General features: G+C 40.3%; 1 protein-coding gene across 6 annotated transcripts in view; it reads right to left on the minus strand.

The window, feature by feature from the left end:
* TMEM182 (transmembrane protein 182) overlaps positions 1 to 23219 on the minus strand; it is a 373493-nt gene that overhangs the window by 314738 nt on the left and 35536 nt on the right. For 2 of the 6 annotated variants that reach the window (XM_036873081.1, XM_036873082.1), the window contains one exon: positions 9287 to 11636. The exons of the other annotated variants lie outside the window; for them this stretch is intronic. In XM_036873081.1, coding sequence (XP_036728976.1) covers positions 11416 to 11636 — 221 coding nt within the window. In that variant the 3' untranslated portion in view covers positions 9287 to 11415. Of the gene's footprint in view, positions 1 to 9286; positions 11637 to 23219 lie in introns of those variants that run through there. 6 annotated transcript variants of the gene reach the window in all.

Below are 23219 nucleotides of genomic sequence, written 5' to 3' on the forward strand. Positions count from 1 at the left end.
AACTTCTGCTCTGTTCCAACTCCTTAAAGAATGACTTTCATTTTCCTAAATGAACATAAATAAGCCACAGAATATTTGTTTAATATAAACATTTATATGCTGCTTCTGTTTCTTCTAAGTCATCAATAAAAGTGACCTTGCTCTGGGCTCACCTCACCCTGATCACTTCCCTTCGCTCACTCAGTCCTTCATTCATCCAGGCGGTGTTTACTCAGTCCCTACTGTGGAGACGTCATCACAGAGGGGTTATCAGCCACACCCCTTAGCTGGGCCATCACTGGGGACAGTTAACGACCATGACGGACAGGTCATCTTGCACCAGAACCAGAAGGGATGTCAAAATCATAACCAGTTTTCCTGACGGGTCTTTTGCAAAGATAACACATGACAACCTGGGACATTAGCTGGCGACCTTGTTTTCCAAGCTCTTTCAATGAATGACTCTTTCAATTTCACAGATAGAAAAGATAAGTAATGTCTTTCCTGAGATCACAACCTACATCAGCCGTGAGTAGAAGCAGTGTCCTCACTGCCACTTTCCCATAAATACTAGGAATTCTATTAATTTGTTCCACCAGGGATAACTTTCTATTACATGTGACCTGAGACATGTTTAATACCCTTTGATCATTCACAGGGCAGGGACTGGATTTCTCCTCTCTGGTTAACAGCTGCACAGAGCTGTATCTTCTAACCAAGTCACATTCCAAAACATTTTTATTTCTCTAATCTTAAAACCAGAGGTCACTGCTATCCAGTGTATGTATTGGCCAAATCTGTTTGGAAGTTGCTTGTTTGTCTGTCTTGAACATTCTGTGAAATATAAATATTGTATAATAACGAAGGGGAGGCTTAAATCTCCTCTTCTAAGGCTCAACACTCAACCGCACTTCCAAATCTTGTCTGAGGCTTCTTAGGCTGGGCAAAAATGGTTTCGTTTCAATAAACAATCTTCCAAGATCAATGATGCACAAAGTACTTCAGTTCGAAAAGAGGAGACGAGAGGAAAGCCAAGTAAAAAGCAACTCAGACTGGAGGGCCTTGAAGCTGGGGGATTTTTTGAAGTCGTTCACAGATGCTGAATCTACCCTTGACAGGTCATTTCATCCCATTTAGCACTTTTTATTCTTTGTGTTTCGAAGCTCTTAAGCAAGCGGAAGAGGGAGGAAAACTAACGTATCTGATAACGCAGTCTATCAGACTGACAACCTAACTGAAGTTCCCCTGTGGTGCAAGCGAGCCATGGTTCCAAAAAGAAGTAACGCAAAAGAAAGGAAAAAGAGGATCACAGAAATCATGCCTTCACGTTTAATTTCAGAGAAGAAGACCTGAAGTTGATTTCTGTGTAGATCAGTTGTGTACCAGTTGGGACACGGGTGCCCAGCCCTGCAGAGCAGTAATATGAGCTGGGCTTTAAATAACTGCCAAGTAGCCACGTGGCAGCTGGCGGCAGGCTGGAGAGCGATGTGGTTCAAAGTGAAGCCGCGTAACGAGGGCGCAAGAAGGGCTGGTGTGCAGAGGGCCGTTCTTCATTGCCTTTCTGTACTTTCCTTTTTATATATATTTAAATGTATTCCCCATTTAAAAGGCACTAATTCAATTTGGATTTTTTTTTTTTTTTGGTTAGCCAACCACATATGGAAACCCACCCCAGGAACCTCTGAGATAACTTGCCTTTGGCAGTCTATTTTCTATAAAAGTGACCTAATATTACTGTTGTCCCCTTCCCCCCAAGTTCTTCTGGCTCTCATCACACTCCTGGGCAATCTTATACACACAGAGTCAATGGGATGTAAGATGTTCCTAAAACGAGTGTAGGAATGAGGAAAAAAGAAGTGGTCCTGGAAAAATTATATCCACAATCTTTGAAAAGTAAGGTAAGAAGTCTTGGATCAGAAATTATAGAAACATGGTCATTCAAAACTAGAATAAAATAAAAATGAATATAATAGCAATGACAGAGAGCATGTATTAAGTGATTACTCTGTGGCAGGCACTGTTCTAAACACTTTGCATGACCATTTTTGCTGCCCTTACTTTGTGGACAAGGAGATTGAGGCAGAGGGAAGTTCTATAGTTGCTCAAAACCACACTGCTAATAGCTGAACTCGGATTCCAAGCCTGGCACTCACTCTCTCTCTCTCTCTCCCTCTCTCTCTCTCTCTCTCTCTCTCTCTCTCCAGGGTCTTCTCTCTTAACTGGAAGGCCTTCACCCCTGCTAATTGGCGCTCAGTGGGAAATCTGTTCCGAGCCAACCACAGACTGGACACTGCCCTGGGGGCTTTGCCCAGTGATATCGTTTGGAGAAAAGTGAAGAGGCTCAGTGACCCGCCTAAGGGACCCAGATGGGTTTTCGGCTCAGAAGTCCACTGTCTTTCCCTACACAAAGCTGGAGGTCCTCTCCAACACGGCGAGCAATGGCCTCCAATAATAAGGCAAGGAAGGCACTCCTGCAAGGCGGTGTCTGCTTTCTAAACAGTGGGCTTTCTATTTTGCTCTCAAGGGGCATAAGCCATTCAAGTGGCTTCAGACTCCCATTGCCTCACAGCAGATTTCAGGTGACTGATGTCACCGAGTGTGCCACACGGACCTTGACATCTGCACCATCCCATTTAATGCCTGAAGCCCCAAGACTGCAGTAGAGGGCGTAGTCAGTGGAGGATCTAAGAGTAGCTCACTTTGTGGTTTTTCATTCATGCAACTAACCCAAGCTGTAGCCCTAATCATTCACAGAAATCTTTCTGTTTTTACTGAAATACGTTCAAAATATTTTCCCTCCACTATTAGGGAGAAGCCAAGTGGTATCACAGAAAGAGCATGGAGATTCAAACACCTAGAAAACCATCTCCAATCCTTCCTAGCTGCGTGGCCTTGGGCAATTTCCATACCCTCCCAGTTTCAGTGCCCTCAACTCCCCATGGGAATGACACCACCAAACAACGTATGAAAGGCTACTGGTACACAGGAGGTGCTCGAGAATCAGAGTCAGCCCATTGTTAATCTTGTCTGGACTTTCACTCAGTGGAAATCTATTATTTTTGGGATACGATTTGCAATTGTCCACAATTATTTAACTCACAATAACCTAGGGTGGACGTTTCCTATCATTCCTCCATTTTAAAATACGTCCACATGGAGAACAAAGTGACTCAAAAACAGTCGGCTCTCCAGAGTCAAAGACTCCAATACAGACCAGGCTGGCATGTGTCTGAGATGTGCTGGCTTGGCTGATATTCAAAGAGTGTAGATAATCTTTGAAATATTTAATGACACAAAAATGTTAAAGCTGTCATATTAAGTAAAAATCTAAGTTTACAAAACATTTTTCTGGATGACCCTTTTGGTTACCTATTAGAACCATTTATATACCGCTTGACTCTAGTGGTGGAATTATGGGTGAAATTTGTTTCTTTCTTTCTGCTCATGTGTACTTTCTGAATTGTTTAATGAATATGTATTGCTTTTGTAAAGAAACACAGTTTGGAGAATTAAACAGTTTTTTTAATGTCTTTTTTCTGTCCTATTGTGTCTGTGAACAGGAAGTAACAGAACTTGGAAACTGTATTTTTCTGAGAGCTGGGTAGTTAGTGAAATTGTAGGCTTTGGCGTTCACACCTTATGATTGAAACAACAACGTCATGAAGCAACCACATTAATGAGAAACATCATGCTGTCATGTGGACAGGCAAAAGTATTAGAAATCATAACTGTATTGATAACGCTATTGATCAATCAAAACCTACAGTATCTACAAGCATAAGATGTACCCCATATTCCCAGCAGCCTTGAGTGGGTCCACTGGTTGTGCTAGTAAGTCAGTCAGGCCAAGTAGAGAGAGAGTAGTAAAAAAAAGACAAGAACACAACTCTTCTATATATCCTGTTTTAAAAATAAACTCCTCTAATTTTACTACTGATGAATTAAGAAATATAAGAATTTCTTAGAATCCAAACTGAGCCAAATTTTACACCCTCTTTCTGATAGTTTTATTTTATCACCCCTCTTCCATATACTGTGCTTTTCCTTTTATCTTAGGGTACTTTTCCAGATCAAAAATACAGACTCCAGATCCAGGGCTCTAGTGCGGTATCTGGTATGTCTTCTGACTGTCCTTAGAGAGGAAGCTGAGTATTCCCACCACACCAGTGAATGGCTTTCTGACAGTCACCGGATTCTTCTAGAAGGGAATAAAACTAATGCCATCAGATGTAAGCAAGAAATCTCCTTCTCAAACACTTGTCTGGAGAAGTCAGGGAGTATTGAGCTTTACAGCTTCACTAGCAAGATGGAATCGTCTACATAGGCAGTAAGATCCTGACGGATCCACACTGAGACACTGAATCTGCTGTCCTTTCTGTTGACTCCCTGGGGTCCTCTGTACATGCTCGGCTGACAAGCAACGAAGAGTATTACATTTGACCTACACAAGGGACTTGCCAAACTCTCTGTAACCCCAACACCTAATGTTGGAACAAGTACGTGGTAAATGCACAGCCGGATCTTTGTTTGTTTTTGTCAAATTTAATGTAACGAGTGCTCTCCACATCCTGGGTGTTTTTAGACATGGACCCCCTTTGAGGGGCGGCAGGTAGCGCTGCCCCTCCACACACACTGGCAGCTCCTTGGCTGCACTCCAGCCATGCCTTCCCACATCATCAACTTTCCCTTTGGACAGGATAATTTTCAAAACACACAGACTTGCTCTCATTCTCCCAGGTCTTAAGAATGCTTTCTCTGGTCCTCATATCCTCTTCCACCCAGATCTGTGACTGCTCTCCTTCAAAGACCACCTTCCCTTAGAAGTTGCACAACAAGCTTTCTCCACCTCCTCACCTCTCATTAACTCCTCTTACCAATCAAATCTGGCTTCTGTTCCGACCGCCATGCCAAGACTTCTGCTGTCACTGTCACAAACAACCTCCACGCTTCCACAGCCAAAGGTCACCTTTCCTTCCTTGTCTTAGTCATCTTCTCAGCAGTCCCTTCTCAAAACAGTCACCCCTCTGGGCTTCCTCAGTCTCACACTTCCCACCAATCCTTCCATGTCTACTTCTGGCCTCTCTTCAGGCTCAGTCTTCGGCTCAGTCTCTAGATGTTGGGTTCCCAGGGCAGAGAGAGTCACTCTCTCTAGCCATCCTCCCTGGTGGCCTCATCTTTCCCATGGCTTTCAATCTGGTGACTGTCAAATGTAAGTCTCCAGCTCAGATGGTTCCTCTGAGCTCCTGATGGCCACATCCAATTATCCACCACCGTCTCAACTTGCACTTTTCACAGGCTTATCAACTATCACAGCATCACAACGAGCAAGGGATTCCTTTCTCCCCCAAGCCTTTGCCTTCCTCTTGTCCCTGCTCCAGTCTCTTCCATCTGCTCACTCACTGAAGCGAGAAATCTGAAGGCGATTCTTAATTTGCCCCTCTCTCACCCCATAGCCAATCCACCAGCAAGTTCTTTCAGTTTTACCCTTCAGACTATACTCTAATGGCTCAAGGGTTCTGAAGGATGGGGCCTTTCCTACTTCTCCAGCTGTACCACAAACCCTCCCTTCCATGCCAGCCACACAAGCCACCTTGCTGTTCCTAGAACATGCCAAGCTCCTCTTCACTTTCAGGCCTTTTCTCCCCCGAGTTCCCCTCCCTGAAATCCTTTTACTGCTGCTTTTCACCCAGATGGACGCTTCGTATCTTTTATGTATCAGAATACTCAGAATTCTCTTCTTAGAAAGAAATTCCCGGACTATCCAACAGTCATGGCTTTATCTATCATTACGTCTTGTGTATTTTTCTTTAGAGGATTTATCACAATTTATAAATTCATAGTTATTTTTTGTTCACTTGTTTGTTGTCTATATTTCTTCCTTGAATCCCAGTTTGAAGAGTGACAATTAAAGGTCTGCTTTGTTTAGTTATACCCAACATCTACTCAACATCTAGCACCATTTGTGACATACAGTGTGTACACAATTATGAGTGTATACACAATTAGTGTATATTTGTTGAATAAATGAGTAAATATTTTAGATGAAGAACTCACCAAAATGAGGCGGAATAACTTTCCAAACCAAAAGTTTAAAATCCAGAATCGGAGTGCAGGTCTTCAGATGCAGATTTATCACCTTCCCCACCACACCATAAGCTTCTCCCTAAGGTGAACCAAATAAAGAATCTATGGGGGGATCCACTCGGCTTAATGTTCTGCAGGGGGATTGAATGAATGTATCAGCAAGGCATGCTGCTTTATAAAGGAATCCTTTTATCCAGCAAAGTTTATAACTGTTAAATATTCACCAACAGCTATCAATTGCTAGAATATGTTCAAGACAGGGTCACTGCCCTTGGGCCTTCACAGGGTAAGAGTGAATAGTCCACTGCACATGCATCACCACATATGCCCTGGATCCAAGAGAGAGAGGCCATGACACTACTCACTGAGTCTCCCCGATACCCCTCACCCTCCATGGGGACAGGCATGCAATAGCATGAAGATGACATGTGTCCTCCTGTTCAGCAAACCTTAAGAGCTTGGGAATGCCTGAGACAGACAGCTACGTGGAAATCCGCAAACAATGATGTAAATGTAGGCATTTCTTTTATATATACATGTATACATTATAGATGTAAAAATATTTTTATAAATACACATATATTATGTATATAGGTGCATGTGTATTCAGACGTATACCTACTGACAAATATACAGTTTTATCCAAATCTGTATCCAAATACATATGCATACATACCACATATGTATATACATATAAACACACACACACAGAGATTAATCCAACTTTCTCTTTGACAACTCTCCAGATATTTACATACACCCATAAAAATCTTGAGAAAAAAATGTCTCTTGTATTTTCTGGGGGTGAAGACAATATGCCAGTATTTCTCATAGTGTCTTGCATATCCCACAGCAAAATATGAGGGAACAAGCATTATTCTTTAAGCTGTACTGTACTCTTCTCTCAGCTGTATTGTTTAAATATCTATTTGTTTAGATAGTCTGCAATACCAATGCTATCTGCAAGCACTGGCGAATTTTTTAACAGTGGCAGTCTCTTGTTAGAATTAATGGATAAAGAAGTGCTAAGAAAAGAAAAAAAAAAAGAGTTGCCATATAAAGGAAGAACCATTAACTCCTGGATTCCCAGAAGAATGGAATATTAAAAGTTTTTATTCTATTGCAGTGAGTCTTCTCCCCCCCAGATTACCTGTACAATACTCAGGAGCAGTGCAGGATGCCAGTGGCTCCAACCATACTTATCTCATAAAGCCAGTTTAGACTATCGCTGTCATTTGTGCGAACCAGAAAAACCATCACTTCAAGAATTAAAAATCATTCTAATTTACTTACTTATAGATACCTTATAGCTACTTATAGACACCTTACGTATAATCAGCCCTCCCCTCCATATGCACCAGTTCCACACCCACAAATTCAACTGTGGATTTAAAATACTAGAAAAAAATTTCAGGAAGTTCCAAAAAACAAAACTTGAATTTGCCATGCTGGGATCTATTTACATAGCATCTACATTGTATTAGCTATTGAAAGGAATCTAGAGATGATTTAAAGTATAGAGGAGGATATACATAGGTTATATGCAAATACAATGCCATTTTACATAAGGGATTGAGCATCCGTGTATTTTGGTATCTGCAGGGGTCCTGGAACCGGTCCCCCATGGATACGGAGGTACTGAGGGAAAACGCACTCTCTCTCTCTACACACACTCCCTCTCTCCATACACACACACACACACACACACACACACCCCACACATATATATACATATACATGTGCAATAGAATTACTAGCTATACCATATGATTCTTTACAACCAGAGGTGGATCATTTTACAAAGTTCAACCATCCAATTGCCCCTTCAATTTTGCACGTGAGGGGAAAAAATGACCCTTCGAAAGCCAGAAGGGGCCTCTTGTACTCCTCTGTCATTTCAGACTTGTTCTCTCTAATACTCCCATGTCCACAGCCAGCCCAGGCTGATCGTAATGGTCCTGAGGGTACAGCTCCTACCACTTGCCTAAGTTGGCTAGTTCAGAAGCTCTAAGCTCTAACTGGATGTTTTTATTCTTTCCTCTTTCCCTGCTAATCAGATTAAATGTTCCTTTGTTTAGTTTATGCTTATTATAATATGTATGATGTTAACTATTTCCCCACCCTTCTTGGTTTTTAACATATCTAACATACCCTAGTCCTAAGATTTTGTTGGAATTTCTCTGCCTACACTTGATCATCACTGAAAAAATGTCTCCATATATTTAACTCCTTCAGACAATCAATACAAATTTAGTTTCTATTTCATCTCTTTCGTATGAGATGCCATTCCTGGTAGAGCCCACCAGGGAAACAACTATGTCACTGTCCCTGAGAAACCGAATTTTTTTTAAATGTGCTATTCAAATGTATTGATTTCCACTATTCACTTTAACTCTATCCAAATTTATAAACGTAACACACACATACACACACACACACAAAGTTGATGATAGATAATTACCAAACATTGACACCTTTTCCATCATAATATACTCTTGTAAGTGGATTTAATCTTCAAATTCAGTAAATACATTTCATAGATTAGTCATAAAAGCAGCCAATGACCAGTAAGAGCACACCTAATAGTATTATTTAAAGTCCTACGCTCAACCCCAAATTGAACACCTTCATTCATTGTCTCTGGAGGGTTTCCTAGCCAGTTTCCTGTGCTCCCTGCCACACGACTGAACTAAACTCCTTGGGCAAACACGATATGCAGAGATCACAGCCTTCACCAAAGTCCAAGGACATAACTCACTGCCCTCTTTTCTCACTCTTTCTAAAAGTGTCACCAAAAAGATATCTTATTTGTTGAACTGAAACTTTATGACGCAAAATCAATCCTCTTAAAAAGATTTTTAAGACTTCATTTGAAAGCTTTTGGAAATAAATCAATACACCAAATAGAGAAATAAAAGGAAACATACTACCCCAAATGAGATAGAAGGCTGTGACGAGAATATATCTGCTATTTTTAAGTATATTTTACTCACTGACACAGCAAATACAACTCACCTTCCTTTCTTCCATGGATTGCTGGTGAAATAGGTCAGGAAATGTGTTTGAACTCATGTGACCGATGCATTACACCTATGAAACACTTCCAAAGTGTGGATCTGTGTAAAAGTGTCATGTACATCAGATATTCAGCTAATTGCCTTAAGATAAATATATGGTAGTCGCATAAGTATTAGAAAGTAAGATTAACCATCTGAAAACTACAAATATTCAAACCTTTACTAAAAGCAGCTTGCATGTGAAATTTAAATGATGTATATAATACATAGAAAAAGGCTCCATTCCAAAGTTCCACAAAAAGGAATTGTATTTACAGATGACATGAACTAAGCAAATACATCTAGCATCATCTGGAAAACTTAATAGCATGCCACAACTTAATATCACAGTCAATATGCATAACAGAACCCATAATTATTTTTGTAATAATCAAGCCAAAAGCAAAGAAATAAATGAAGCAATATAAAAAGGAAACAGAAAAAGACAAAGGAAAGGACCAGGAAAACGTTTATGATAAAACTGAAATGGCTTCAGAGACCAGTTAAGGCCCTGAAGTCTTTTTTTTTTTTTTTTTTTTTAAACAGGCAAGTCCTGTCACTAACCCTTAAAATGCCCTGGTGATCTGCAGATACCTCAGATCTTCACTCTTCCCCCAGAGCGCCCTCCCACTGAAACAAGGTTCAATGGAAAGTACAAGATGTGCAGAGAAGATTCAGGCAATCTCCCCATCATGGGACCCCGGGGTGAAAGCAACAACGCCTCTATCCTACAGCGGCTTCTAGGTGGTCACCCTTTAATGTGCCTCCGAGTCAGGCCCTCGGTATTCAAACAGCTGCGGAGTAAAATGCTGTGCCTGAAACACAGTCCGCACACCACGCAGGGCCTCTGTTCCTTCACCAAAAGGGAACTCCTCGGTCAGGAGGCTTCCAAAACGCAAATACGACCTAGGCTTCTCAGATGGATTTGATTTCAATCAAAATTAGTGCCAAACAAAAATCTTTGATATGCAGAATGTCTACTCTAGTGAATAATAAAGAATCATTCCCACAACCATCCCCCAAAAAGTTATCTTCCAAGAGGTTAAAGGAAAGGGCAGATCTGTAAATGTTAACATACCTGCTGTAAAGCTGAAGACAGGGAGGGACGATAGTTAAGGGAATCAAATGATCAGAAGACTATAATCCATAAGGTCCTGGGAAAAGTTCACATTTCATGGTCTTTAATAAAGCAAGGCTGTTATCCTCATCTGGAAGTACTTCGAAAGTTTATAGTTGAGTGCATATTAAAAGCACATTTCGTCAATAAATTTTCACATGCTGAACATATTAGCAATATAATTTTTAAGTGAAATCTAAAAATATCAAATAGAATTATGTACAAAGTGAAGGCGCTTGGTTTTTACATGTTTTCAACCATATTACAAATACAATTAACCCACTTGAAGTTCATAAAAATCCAATCTTCATTGTATGTGATTTGGTGTACAGATTTGCTTCTTTTAAATATAGTTTAGGATTTATGTAAGCATGCACAATTAAGTGAATACGTTACATAACCAAACTTGTTTTTGGTAAGAAAGCGGGATAAGTGCACGTTGTTTTTGTTGTGACCCACTGTAACTTATGAGTTCACGCAGCCCCTGCTACAAGAACAACTGCTGTCTATTTTTAAATAGTGAATAATCTGCTCACAGGTGTCAGTACATGTGTATGTGGATATTTATGTGTGTGGAGAAGAAATGGAGTAAATTCTCTGACAACATTTGTTTGTTGTTCTTAATTAATCTCCAAAGGACTTTTTTTTTTCCTTTGGCCATTTGTACATCATCTTTGGAGAAACGTCCGCTCAGGTCCTTTGCCCCTTTTTAAATCTGGTATTTGCTTTGTTGTTGTTGCTGTTATTGTTGTTAAGCTGCAGGAGTTCTTAATATATTCTGGATAGTAACCTCTTTATCAGATATGGGATTCCAAAGGATTTTTTTAATAGCAGCAGAAGTGAATGCCAAGGAGGACGCTTAACTCAAATCATGATTTGCCCCTGGTGACTGTTTTCTGCTACTGCCAGGCCTTTGTTACCCACAAACTCTAACAAGTGCAGTGAAGGGAAGGCCCATGTTACCTGCTCCCTAAAAAACTAGATAAGATGGTAGCAAGATGGAGTCTGGAGAGATTCTAGGACCCTCTTATTAGAGAAGATCACAAGTAAAATGCATAATTCACATAGCAGCTAAAAAGTTACATCAACTCATTCTATGCTAGGATCATGGAGACAAAATTTTTTAAAAAATGCTCTGTTTTAAAATCTCTCAAGAAAATACTGGTGGCAACAGTTTGATTAGTGATGTAACTGAATATGCCGTGCAACAACTAGAAATAGTAATCCAGCTAGCAAAGAAAAAAATATCCCCGCTGGGGCCAGAAAAAATGACCAGCCGTACAGCACAGAAGGGGTGAAATCCAAGCAGTCTTTCATTTTCATGTTTTTGTAGCTTTCCATGTCAGCCACTGCCTGGACCCAGATGACATACAGCATCACCACCAGGGAAAACAGGATGCCTGAGAAGGACAAAACAAAAGACCTTTAGCCTTTCTGAAGATGTCTGCCCAAGAATGCTATATCAGACCAATCATACGCCTGATGATATAACTATAAAAATATAATTCTAGCTAAATCACCTACTTTGTGTCAGACCTTTTATTGTATGCTTTATAGGCACATCATTGATCTTTAGTTTTCAGAGCACTGAGGTGAGGGCTATAGCTGCAGAAGAAAAATGGCAACAGATGACATGTATTTACTGAGTGCTTACTGTGTGCCAGGCACTGTATTAGGTGCTTGTGAACTATAAGAGTCAAAGATCCCTGCCTAGCGGAATTTATTTTCTAACATTTATCCATTTTTACTGTATGCCTCGTTTGTGACAAGCACTGTTATACGTTATTTCTTTCAATATGTACAATAAACTTGTGAAACAGGTACTATTAACCCACAGTTTTAAGTATATGCAAACTCAGCTGGTAGTTTTTTTTTTGTTTTTTTGTTTTTTTGCTGTGTTGGGTCTTCGTTTCTGTGCAAGGGCTTTCTCTAGTTGCGGCGAGTGGGGGCCACTCTTCATCGCAGTGCGCGGGCCTTTCACTGTCGCGGCCTCTCTTGTTGCAGGGCACAGGCTCCAGACGTGCAGGCTCAGTAGTTGTGGCTCACGGGCCTAGTTGCTCCGCGGCGTGTGGGATCCTCCCAGACCAGGGCTCGAACCCGTGTCCCCTGCATTGGCAGGCAGATTCTCAACCACTGCGCCACCAGGGAAGCCCCAGCTGGTAGTTTTCATAGCTGACTTTCAGTTCAGGTCTTTCTGACTTTTGTTATATTATTGTAACACAGCTAACTGGTGTTTCAGTTACATATGGCAATGAAAATAGAAGGCAAGGTAAGTACCAGACAAGAACAGAGATGGAAGCACTGAACTAATGTAAAAGAATATACATGACTCTTTAAGAAACATTCTGTGGAATATAAAACCTCAGGTTTGAGATCAAGGGCCTTATTAAACAAAAGAAAGGAAGGAAGGAAGAAAGAAAGGAGGGAGGGAGGGAGGCAGGAAGAGAGGGAGGGAGGGATGGAAAATGCTTAACCACTAACTAGAAGGCAAGATAATTTATCAACCATTTCAATGTAGCTGCAATCCACCTATTCAAAAATACTGTTGGAATTATAAGGGTAGAGAAGTACCATGGTGTTGGACCCTTGACCTTAATAAGCAATATGACAGAAGAGCTTTATGAATGCTAAAATTTGAGAATACTACTAAGCATATGCTTTTCCATGTGACTGTTACTGCAACAGAAGGAGGTGATACCACTGCACTGAGCTGCAGATTCAGAAGAGCTTGCTAAGCTGATCCACTAGTGAGTGAGGTCCCCACACACGAATTTGCCCCAAAGCAAAATATACTTAAGGACACTTGCAATTTGTCCAAAAGTTCAATCCAAACTCGCCAAGGATCCACTGTACTCTCTGAATTAACTAACTGGACCATCAGGTATAAAATCTCCATATCCTAATTGATACTCTGTCTAGAAGGTAAACACCACCCTGTGATCAGGAGCAGAGGCTGGGGAACGTGGGCAGGAGAGAGCTGCTCTTACAAGCCTAGCCGTCCATCACTCTTCTGGGGTTAACTGTGCTCCTCCAGCATTTAGGATGTCCCCTCCCTCTTGGGTCATCAATTTCATAAAGAATCTTGACAAGTAAACACGGAAGAAGGGCCCATACGTATGTTGAAGTATGTCAGCATCAGAGCTGAAACTTTCTCCTAATCATGATACAAACTACAAAGCTGTGAAGAATCAATGTAGATGCTTCACTAATAAGAACCATCCTTCACTCTGCTGTCTGTAATGTAAGCGCAAATACCGGAGCACACAATAGAGCAATTTAACCACTGAACGACAACTGCATCACAGAAAAATAGTAAAGCCATAGCCGGCGAGCAAACTCCTCACAGAGCCGAGCCGTGCCTCAGATTTTGACAACAATATGGTGAGGCCATGTGTTGTCTAGCAACTCTGAGCATTTCAAAACATTTTTTCAGAAAATATACAGACAGTATGCTCTGCTAATGTAAAGGTTTGGCTTGGTTATTTGCATACCATTTGCCTTATGCCAACACATTGCAAACCTTTTTTATTATTTGTTGATATGTTTTGTTTGTTTTTTATTTATTTATTTATTTATTTTTATTTTTGGCTGTGTTGGGTCTTCGTTTCTGTGCGAGGGCTTTCTCTAGTTGTGACAAGCAGGGGCCACTCTTCATCGCGGTGCGCGGGCCTCTCACTGTCGTGGCCTCTCCTGTTGCGGAGCACAGGCTCCAGACGTGCAGGCTCAGTAGTTGTGGCTCACGGGCCTAGTTGCTCCACGGCATGTGGGATCTTCCCAGACCAGGGCTCGAACCCGTGTCCCCTGCATCGGCAGGCAGATTCTCAACCACTGCGCCACCAGGGAAGGCCCCTGTTTTTTTTAATCTTCCTTACATCATGTGAATCTCTTGTGCTTTCAGGTATTTTCATTTTTAAAAATTTACTTTGTGAAAAACCAGTAGATTTATACACCTTTTCTTCAAAAATTGCAAAACCCATTACTGAATTTACAGTATTTTTTAAAAGTATTGCAGGACATCATGTAGATGATTCTTAATAAGGAAGAACTAACTTATATTTAATTACTGCTGTTACTTGAAGAGCAATTACAGCCTGAAAGCAATGAATAATAGTTGTTTCTATCACTACAACCTTTTAACTTGTTCACTAGTTGGAGATATAGTCCATTTAATTCATATCAGATCAGCTTATGATTATACCCATGGAGTAAAACAGCGCTTCCCTACTTTCCCTACCCATTAAATTGCCAGTGTTTTATATGTATACATGTGTGTTTGTTTGTGTTTGTGTGTGTGTGTGTGTGTGTAGGTAAAGACAGACAGATAAACAGAAGGAAAATGAACTAACAAACATGGAGAAACTATACCAAAGGCCAATGGTTTAGCTACTATGGCAGCAAAAATGGATGATGGGGGCCTGCATGAAGTAAGGGGCTAAGAGTCAGGAGACTGGTACTTATAGCTAGACTAATCAAATAAATACATATATTGAGGTTAATTGGAGTCAAGTTCTTCACTGCCTGAAAAGGGAGTTACAAATTTGAAAAGGGGGAAAGCTAGAATGAACTTTATGGTGTTTTTTAGAATTGAATGTATCAGTGTGAATTTATGGTTTTAGATAGATAAATGAATGAATATAGAAGTAGAAGTATATGTTTGTTTTAAAATATACCTTTGTGCGTGTACGTACCTAGATATATTTTCTGGCTCTGCTTCCTGAGAGGGTCTGGGAGCAACAACACCCCAGGAGCATGGAGGACACCAAGTGTCCAGATCTTGGCTTCTAAATACCAGGAATTAGGCCATCTCTAAGAAATAGCTGAGTCCAGGCTGGGACAGAAAGTACCACGTGAATCTGGAACATCATGTTATACCAAGAAAGTACAGGTGTGCTCAGAGAATCACGTGGGCATTTCAGAAGCCAGATCGTGGGGTTTCTGCTAGCCAATTCTGAGAACATTTGATTATCGAACAAACAGTGATAGAGGCCCATTACATCTCATCAAATGAAACAGGAATACATGAGCCCACAGAGATATAAATAAGCGAGTGAAGAAATAGTGGGGACAAGGGAATGCCTTTCATTCAGAATGCAAACTTACAAATGGAGAAGGAATAGCTGAATTAGAAATCACCGTTTGGCAATCATTTAAGTCATAATTAATTCAGGCAAGAAGCAAAAACAGATACTAAAACTAGTGGATGAAATTTAGATGAGAAATAAATATTTACACAGGCTCAAAGTCTTTTCCCACAAAACACATACTAGTCATAAAGAAAAAATGGTAACTTCACACTAAAGAAACCTGGCAAATTCCACCTTACTCAAGTGATCAAAGTTAATATCACCAAGGACATGACAAACTGATGTCACTCACCACCTCATGAGATTCAATGAAAACACAGCATCACTGCTATGATACTGCAGCGAAAAAATGAAGAACCTAAATCCAATCATGAGGAAGCATCTGACAAATCAATTCAGGAACATTCTAGAAAATCACAGGCCTGTACTCTTCAAAAGAGCCAAGCTCATGAAGGTCAAAGAAGGATTTATTCTGGTTTGATGGATACTCACATGACACATCTAAATGCAAAGCATGTTCCAGGACTGGATTCTTTTGCTATTAAAGACATTATTGGGAAAATTAGCAAAATATGAATGGAGTCTCTGGGTGAAAATATTTCAAAACAAGAAACAAAATGAATTACTCAAAAAAAAAAAAAAACGTGTGGGGCAAGTCTGTGACTGTGTGTGTTGGAGAGTGCATATGTTGGATATGTTGGGGTGGGAGGAGAGTATGTGTGTTTCTTTCACACACCGAGAAAGACACATCTTCTTTCTGTGGGATATCGTGACTATTAATGAACAGTAGTACTACTGATTTGGTCCACCTACCAAGTGAAGAGTCTCCTCTGGGGCAATACCAATACTATGGAAAAATCTTAATCTTTTTCCCTTGATATCTTAAGACCCTCATTCATAAAAACACAAGCAGTAACTGTCTTGAGTGACAAGTGAGTTACATTTCAAACCCACTTGCCACGGTGATTTTAGCAGGAATAGAAAATATTGCTAATATTCAGGTAATAATTTGTTTTAAATGAAGTTATATTTAAATTAGGTCATACCTTTTGAAAGCATAATTTATTTCCTATTGAATTTTATAATTTCTATCTTTTGAAGTCCAACAAAAATTCATAAAATTGCTCAATGGAGGCATAATCAAAATATGGTCCCAAAGCCCACGGAGATTTGTGATCACAATGAAACAATGGACAAATAACTGTCACATCAAGAACATGTTGGGTCTCTTTTATTGGCAGTGTGGGGAAGAGCCATTTAAGTTTATGATTTTTGCACAGTTTCTCTCACAAATGTCATACATTCAATTTGGAAAACATTTTTCGAAACAAAGGTCACATAAAAATCAGTCACAAATTAGGGACGCAATTACTAATGATAAAAAACATGGAAATAAAACCAAAAGGATTTCCCCAACACCAAGTCACAGATTGAGAAATAAAACTGCACGTCTTCAATATTCCACAGATACAAGAACAGAAAAGAAGGCATCCTAGAAAGATTATTTATTTATTTATTTATTTATTTATTTATTTATTTATTTATTTATTGGCCGCTGCCACAGGGCCTGCGGGATCCTTAGTGCCCAGAGCAGGGATGGAGCCCATGCCCCCTGCACTGGAAGCGTGGAGTCTTAACCACTGGACAGCCAGGGAAGTCCCTAGAAAGATCTTTTAATACTGTATTATAAAAACTGGATTTTAAAATGCATTCCTAGGGAAAAGCTAGCTACAGAAATGAAAACTTTCTTCTTCAAAAGATAGGCAAATGCCAAACCCCTATATTCTTGCCTAGAAGTACATATACCTATATTTAAAAAAAAAAAAAAAGCCTTTTGGAGTTACTGAAAAACAATAAACTTGATCTTTAGCTGCTTAGATGTAACTGAATTGCCTTTGAAATGTACTTAAATAGATTGAATCATGGACAGTTATTGGTTACTTGGGGAAGAATCATAAATTCAAGGTGATTCATTGGCCTCTTTGCTTCCACACAAATTCAGTGGAAACTCATTTCGGCTTTCAGTGGCCATAGGAAAGGCCGTGGAATTCCACAGTCAAAAAAAATGCTTCATGAAGGAAGTTATAGTGAACACTACATTAGAATCAGGAGAACTCATCTTTTCTCTGTTCAGAGGACACACACACTGGGGGAGACAGGGCAATTTTCAGCAAGGGCATCTACATAGAACTAGAAAGTAAGCTTCATAACATTCTAGGGATGATAATACCAGCTTACTCATTGTGTCTATTTTCAGAGGATGGAAATGAGGTCTGCAGTAGTTAATTGTCTACCGAGATCAAAAGTTTAGCCTGTGGCATAACTCAAACTGAAACCCTGATAGCAGGTGTGACACATTAGGTTGAAGACATTCCAAAATATCCTACAATATGGAAACTATTCCAAGGAGGCAGCTGGAGACTAGGTTACTTCTCCAGGTGGAGCTGCCTGGAAGGCAGGGCAAGAGTTCATCTTAAGTACAGAAATAAAGAAAAAAAATCTGGAGTGTGGGTAAGAATGCTAAGGACAGCAGCATTCATGGAATGGTAAGCCTAGATCTGACATGCTCAGAAGAAAGAACAAAAAGGAAACTTGATAAGCTATGTATTTACTATCATTTTCTAAAAGGAATCATAGCAGTTCATGAAGAAATATATAAAAAATGCCTTCTGCAGATCTGCACAGGAACAATGACGTACATAACCGACAACATCCCCACAAGGAGTTTTTGAGGAAGAGACACAAAGTCTTCACACAAACATTTCTTACATTAGCCCATACTAATATCTGAAGGCATTATGTTAAGCTCCAATGGTTTGAAGGTTTTTCTAATGGGTAAAAAGCATTCATTTATTTATTGTTTACTGTGTCTCATTATTTCTCAGTCTTTTAATTGAGGTATAAGTTAAATAGAGCAAAATGCATGGACTTTAAGTGTATAGTTTGATGAGTTTTGGCAAATCTAAACATCAGTGTAGCCACAACCCATTAACAATAGAACGTATGCATCACTGTACCTCCAGAGAGGTTCTTCATGCACCACCCACCCCCCGAAAGCACCTATCACTATAGCGTAGTGTTGCCCTTAGAATTTGATAGAAATGACATCGTAGCAGCGTGCCATCTTTTGTCTCTGGCTGTTTTTTCCCAACATAATGACTGAGAATCCATCCATGTTGTTGCCTGTGTTAGCAGTTTACTCCTTATGGCTGAGCGGGATTCCACCATATGAACCTACCAATTCATCCAGTGGTATCCACTCATCTATTGGTGAACATTTGGGCTCTTTCTAGGTTTTGGCTATTATGAATTAAGCTCCTATGAAAGTAATATTGCGTTTTGCAAGGATGAGTAGCATTTCCTTAGGCAAACGGTTTTGAAAGAAAATTGGCAAAAAAAACCGTTTTTACAAAACATGATCTTATTCCCAAAAGAGAAAATGGCCCCGGGCTTACCGATGTTACAGCGGTGACCTAGAGCGCAGCTGCCCAGGCTCACCCCACACCCCGAGCAGGCCCACTAAGCCCTACTGAGGGCACAGTTGTTTTTCTGACATTCTCCTCCTCAAACATCAATTTTGCCAACAAAACCTTGGGCAGTCATGCACTAGTGCTCACGAAGAGGCTAAGCTCTCCAAGTGCCTAAAGCACAGGGATTTTCTGTAACCAGTTTTTTCAATTCCCTTTTTTAAACTTTCATTATGTATTATTTGAAACATATAAAATATGACATAAAAATGAATGTTATGAAGTTTCATTACAAAATGAACCCCTGGGAAGTGGTCCCCAACCTAGGAACCAGACTACCATCCATGAACTGTTTTTTCTGGGACTCCTTTGGAAAGAGAGTTGCTCCTCAGATACTTAAAGAGAATCTCTGGGCTTTAAGTCAGTGGATAAAATTTAGATATCTCCCTTGAGAACTGGCAAGGGATTTGACCTTTTGGGATGGAATCATGTGCCCCCTCATGATATGGATGACATTGGGGTCTATTAGGATTATCTGATTTGAGCTCAATACTCATACAAGACTTTGGATAATATCTGCAAATTGTTATGTGTAGAGCCACTACCTTTATGTATGTATTTTAAAAGCATGGAGCATTGACTTATCAAATGTAAACACTTAAAAAAATTCCACAATATATGAAAACGAATTTTGACATGTGTTAACTTTTAATATGTTAGGAATCTTAAAAATTGCAGTGTTTGAGGCGTTTCTCAACTTCTAAGAAGCCCTATGTGCCATTCAGAGGAGGAAACACGAGCATTAGTGCAGGCTGAATCTACTCTCACAGGTCCATCCAGAGTCTAAATGTACACCTATTTTTTTTTTCTAATCATTATATAACGGGGAAAGGAAAACTTACCAATTCTACATTTTCTAAAGAGTAATACTTGTTATTATATTGTAATATACTTCCAAAGCAGTCTTGCATATAGTACATATTTCATTCATTAAAAAATTAGCTTTTCTGGTAAAATAAACTAGAAGTTCTTAAAAATAATTTAAATTGCATTTATGTAACAGCTTGTTCTTCTTTAAATTAATACACATTGCCTTCTCTTATAATTCAATCATGCTCGCTTTTACATATCATATTTCAGAAATTGTAAAACTACCAATGCACAATGGTCAACCGTCAACATTCTTTGCTTACCTCCACTCTTCATTTTCTCTGACTCACTTTCCACTGATTTTTCTCCAATTTTCTGAGATGGCCTGAATAACTTAAACAGTTATAACTTCACAACTGTACATTTTCATTACATCTGTCTGATTTCCAAATATTCATTGCTGCCCTCACCTCCTCATACTACTTCCCAAATACATGAGTTGCCTCTTCCCTTTCATTTTCTGGCCTCGTGTTTTATTTAGTCAACCAAACCTACATAATGTCTATCATCTGTCAGATTTTTCAAATATTTATTACTTTCTTAGATTGGTGTAATAACTTTAGGCATTAAACATCCTATATATTCAAAACTCTGTACTCTCTTGAGAAACAATTATTGATAGAGAACGATCATGAGGTTATATCCATCCCTACAAATAGTTAGGGGCTTAATCTGAAAAGCAGGTTCACTTAATGCCAAGGAAGTGTCTACTGATGGTAACTGAGTTTCAGGAAGTATTTAGTGGTTGAAGAGCACAGGTGTGGAATCTGTCTGCCCTGCTTCTAGGTTTACTGTCCAGAAAGCTTTAAACTTTACTAGCTGAGTATCACTGAGCAAGTTTTTTACTTCTCTGTGTCTCCGTTTCTTCATTGGTAAAATAGAGATAATTCAAGTGCCCACCGCAGAGAGCAGTCACGAGGAATTAACGGAGGTGAAGTACTCAGCAAGTCTGCCTGGAACAGGGCTAGCACATAATGAGCACTGGCTACTTTTACTGTTACGCTTTGGCATGAGCTCTTGCTACGGCTAGAAATGCTGTTCTCTGAAATCTTCTAAAGCGTCAGAGCTTTCTCATGTGACTAGGCTATTTCAGGGCTGGCCAAGAGGCAAGAGAATAAACTTGCCATGGGGCCTTCCCGTTCTGAAGGAAAGGTCGCTTCAAACGTGTCTGCCAGTGTCTCGCTGGAATTCTCCACCAGGTGGCACATGCCACCTCACAGCCCCACTAGGGCACATTCTGGAAAGAACATCAGGTGAACCCAAACTGGGGCTTATTCATATTAAGGACGTTTTCTTTTTCCACTGTCCAGTCAAGCAAACCTCCCGCCCCTCCTCGACAGCCCCTGAGTTACAGGAAGCAAAAATTCTTCCTAGGACAAACCCAGCCTATGTTGATCTGATCATTCAGATGAATCTGTACTCCGTGTGCTTCTCTTCTACACGAGAAAGTATAGATAAAAAAAAGGCCTCAGAAAACGCATAACATAATCTAGTAAAGAAACCAAAGAGCAAAGTGACAGTCTGGGGGAAGGGTGGGGAATGAAACAGAATATTTGCAAACAAACTAAATGCCTTACAGTACTGGGCAAATAGTAGATGTTAATGACACATGTACTTTGGAAAAGGAGAATGAAGCAGATGGAAACTCATTCTGCCCTTCCACCATGGCAAAATTAATTCCAAACCAGAGATCCTATTTATAGGCCAGAAAGTCTGGTCACTTAACACATCTGAAGACTCCCTTTCAGGGTGGAGATTAATTACACCCCACAGTAATATGTCATGTGAGTGAAAGCATTCATTTGCCAGGCCTGTTGCTCTAGCTCTCAGAAAAACAGCTCAGGGCTTCCCTGGTGGCGCAGTGGTTAAGAATCCGCCTGCCAATGCAGGGGACACAGGTTCAAGCCCTGGTCCGGGAAGATCCCACATGCCGCGGAGCAACTAAGCCCGTGCGCCACAACTACTGAGCCTGCGCTCTAGAGCCCGCGAGCCACAACTACTGAGCCCACGTACCACAACTACTGAGCCCGCATGCCACAACTACTGAAGCCCACGCGCCTAGAGCCTGTGCTCCGCACCAAGAGAAGCCACCGCAATGAGAAGCCCGCGCACCGCAAAGAAGAGTACCCCCTGCTCACTGCAACTACAGAAAGCCCATGCGCAGCAACGAAGACCGAATGCAGCCAAAAATAAATAAATAAATGTTTAAAGAAAAGAAAAGAAAAACAGCTCAGATACATTTTTAAAGGGGGTGGGGAGCATTTAGTCAAGCTTTCAGAAAAGTTCCACCAAAGCTATTACTGAGCGAGCCTCTCACACCTCGACTCACCTGAGTAGGAGTCAACCAGGAACCAGACTGTCTCCAGCAAGGACGGTGTAACAAGCTCAGGCCAGGGTGGGGACTCACAGGAACGTGCCAGCTCTGGGTCTCCTCTCCCCCCTCGCACCCCTCCTCCTTCCCACAGCCTTCATCTGGTCGAGACACTGAAACTCACTGAACTGGGTGTGACGTGTCCCTTTTGAATTCTTCCTCTGGGAACCTGTTTCCTCACTTTAGTGTCACATACAGGCGGACCGTGTTTTATCGCATTTTGCTTTATTGCGCTTCTCAGATGCTGTATTTTTTAATAAATTGAAGGTTTGTGGCAACCCTGCTTTCAAGCAAGTCTGTTGGTGCCATTTTTCCAACAGCATTTGTTCATGTCATGTCTCTGTGTCACACTTTGGTAATCCTCACACTATTTCAACCTTTTTCATTATTATTATATTTGTTAGGGTGATCTGGAATCAGTAATCTTTGATGTTACTATTACAAAAAGATTACAACTTGCTGAAGACTCAGATGATGGTTAGCACTTTTTAACAATAAAGTATTTTTTAATTAAGGTCCGTACATTTTTTAGACATAATGCTATTGCACGCTAATCAATTACAGCATAGTGGGTCTGGAAGCAAACGCACAATATCTCCAGGGTGTACCTGTGTTCTCCATATTGGTTCCTATTCAAAACCAAGTCTGGACAAGTCTGATTCTAACAGCCTGTTACACATATTTCAACTGATAAGCAACATGGAGAAAAATAAATACTCAAAGAACTATCTGAGAAAGAAAATAAGGCTTCAAAGTATTTTTGTAAATAAAAGCTCTTCTAAGCGCTTTCCTATTTAATATTAACCAAGGTTGACTTGTTCCAGCACTTGACATCTATAAAAAATGTCAGATCAAGGACATTAAAATTCCACATGATAATAGTATCAGTATCCCACACAATAATTTGTGTTGGATACCTGATACTATCCAAATAAATTCCCAAAGATGACAACTGAAGGCAGAAAGCAAGTGTACAAAGCAGGTAGTTTTAGAAACATAAGAGTGACTGGGTCTTCTGTTCCTACTTGGAAAGCAGATCTGTACACCCAAACCTTTGGACTGAGCAAGAGGGAAATCCGAGCAGCCCTTCCGCAGTTCATGAAAATCGGAGACACTAATTCTACGACAAAA

This window comes from Balaenoptera musculus, chromosome 13 (genome assembly GCF_009873245.2).
Source record: "Balaenoptera musculus isolate JJ_BM4_2016_0621 chromosome 13, mBalMus1.pri.v3, whole genome shotgun sequence".
In the NCBI taxonomy this organism is placed as follows: Eukaryota; Metazoa; Chordata; class Mammalia; order Artiodactyla; family Balaenopteridae; genus Balaenoptera; species Balaenoptera musculus.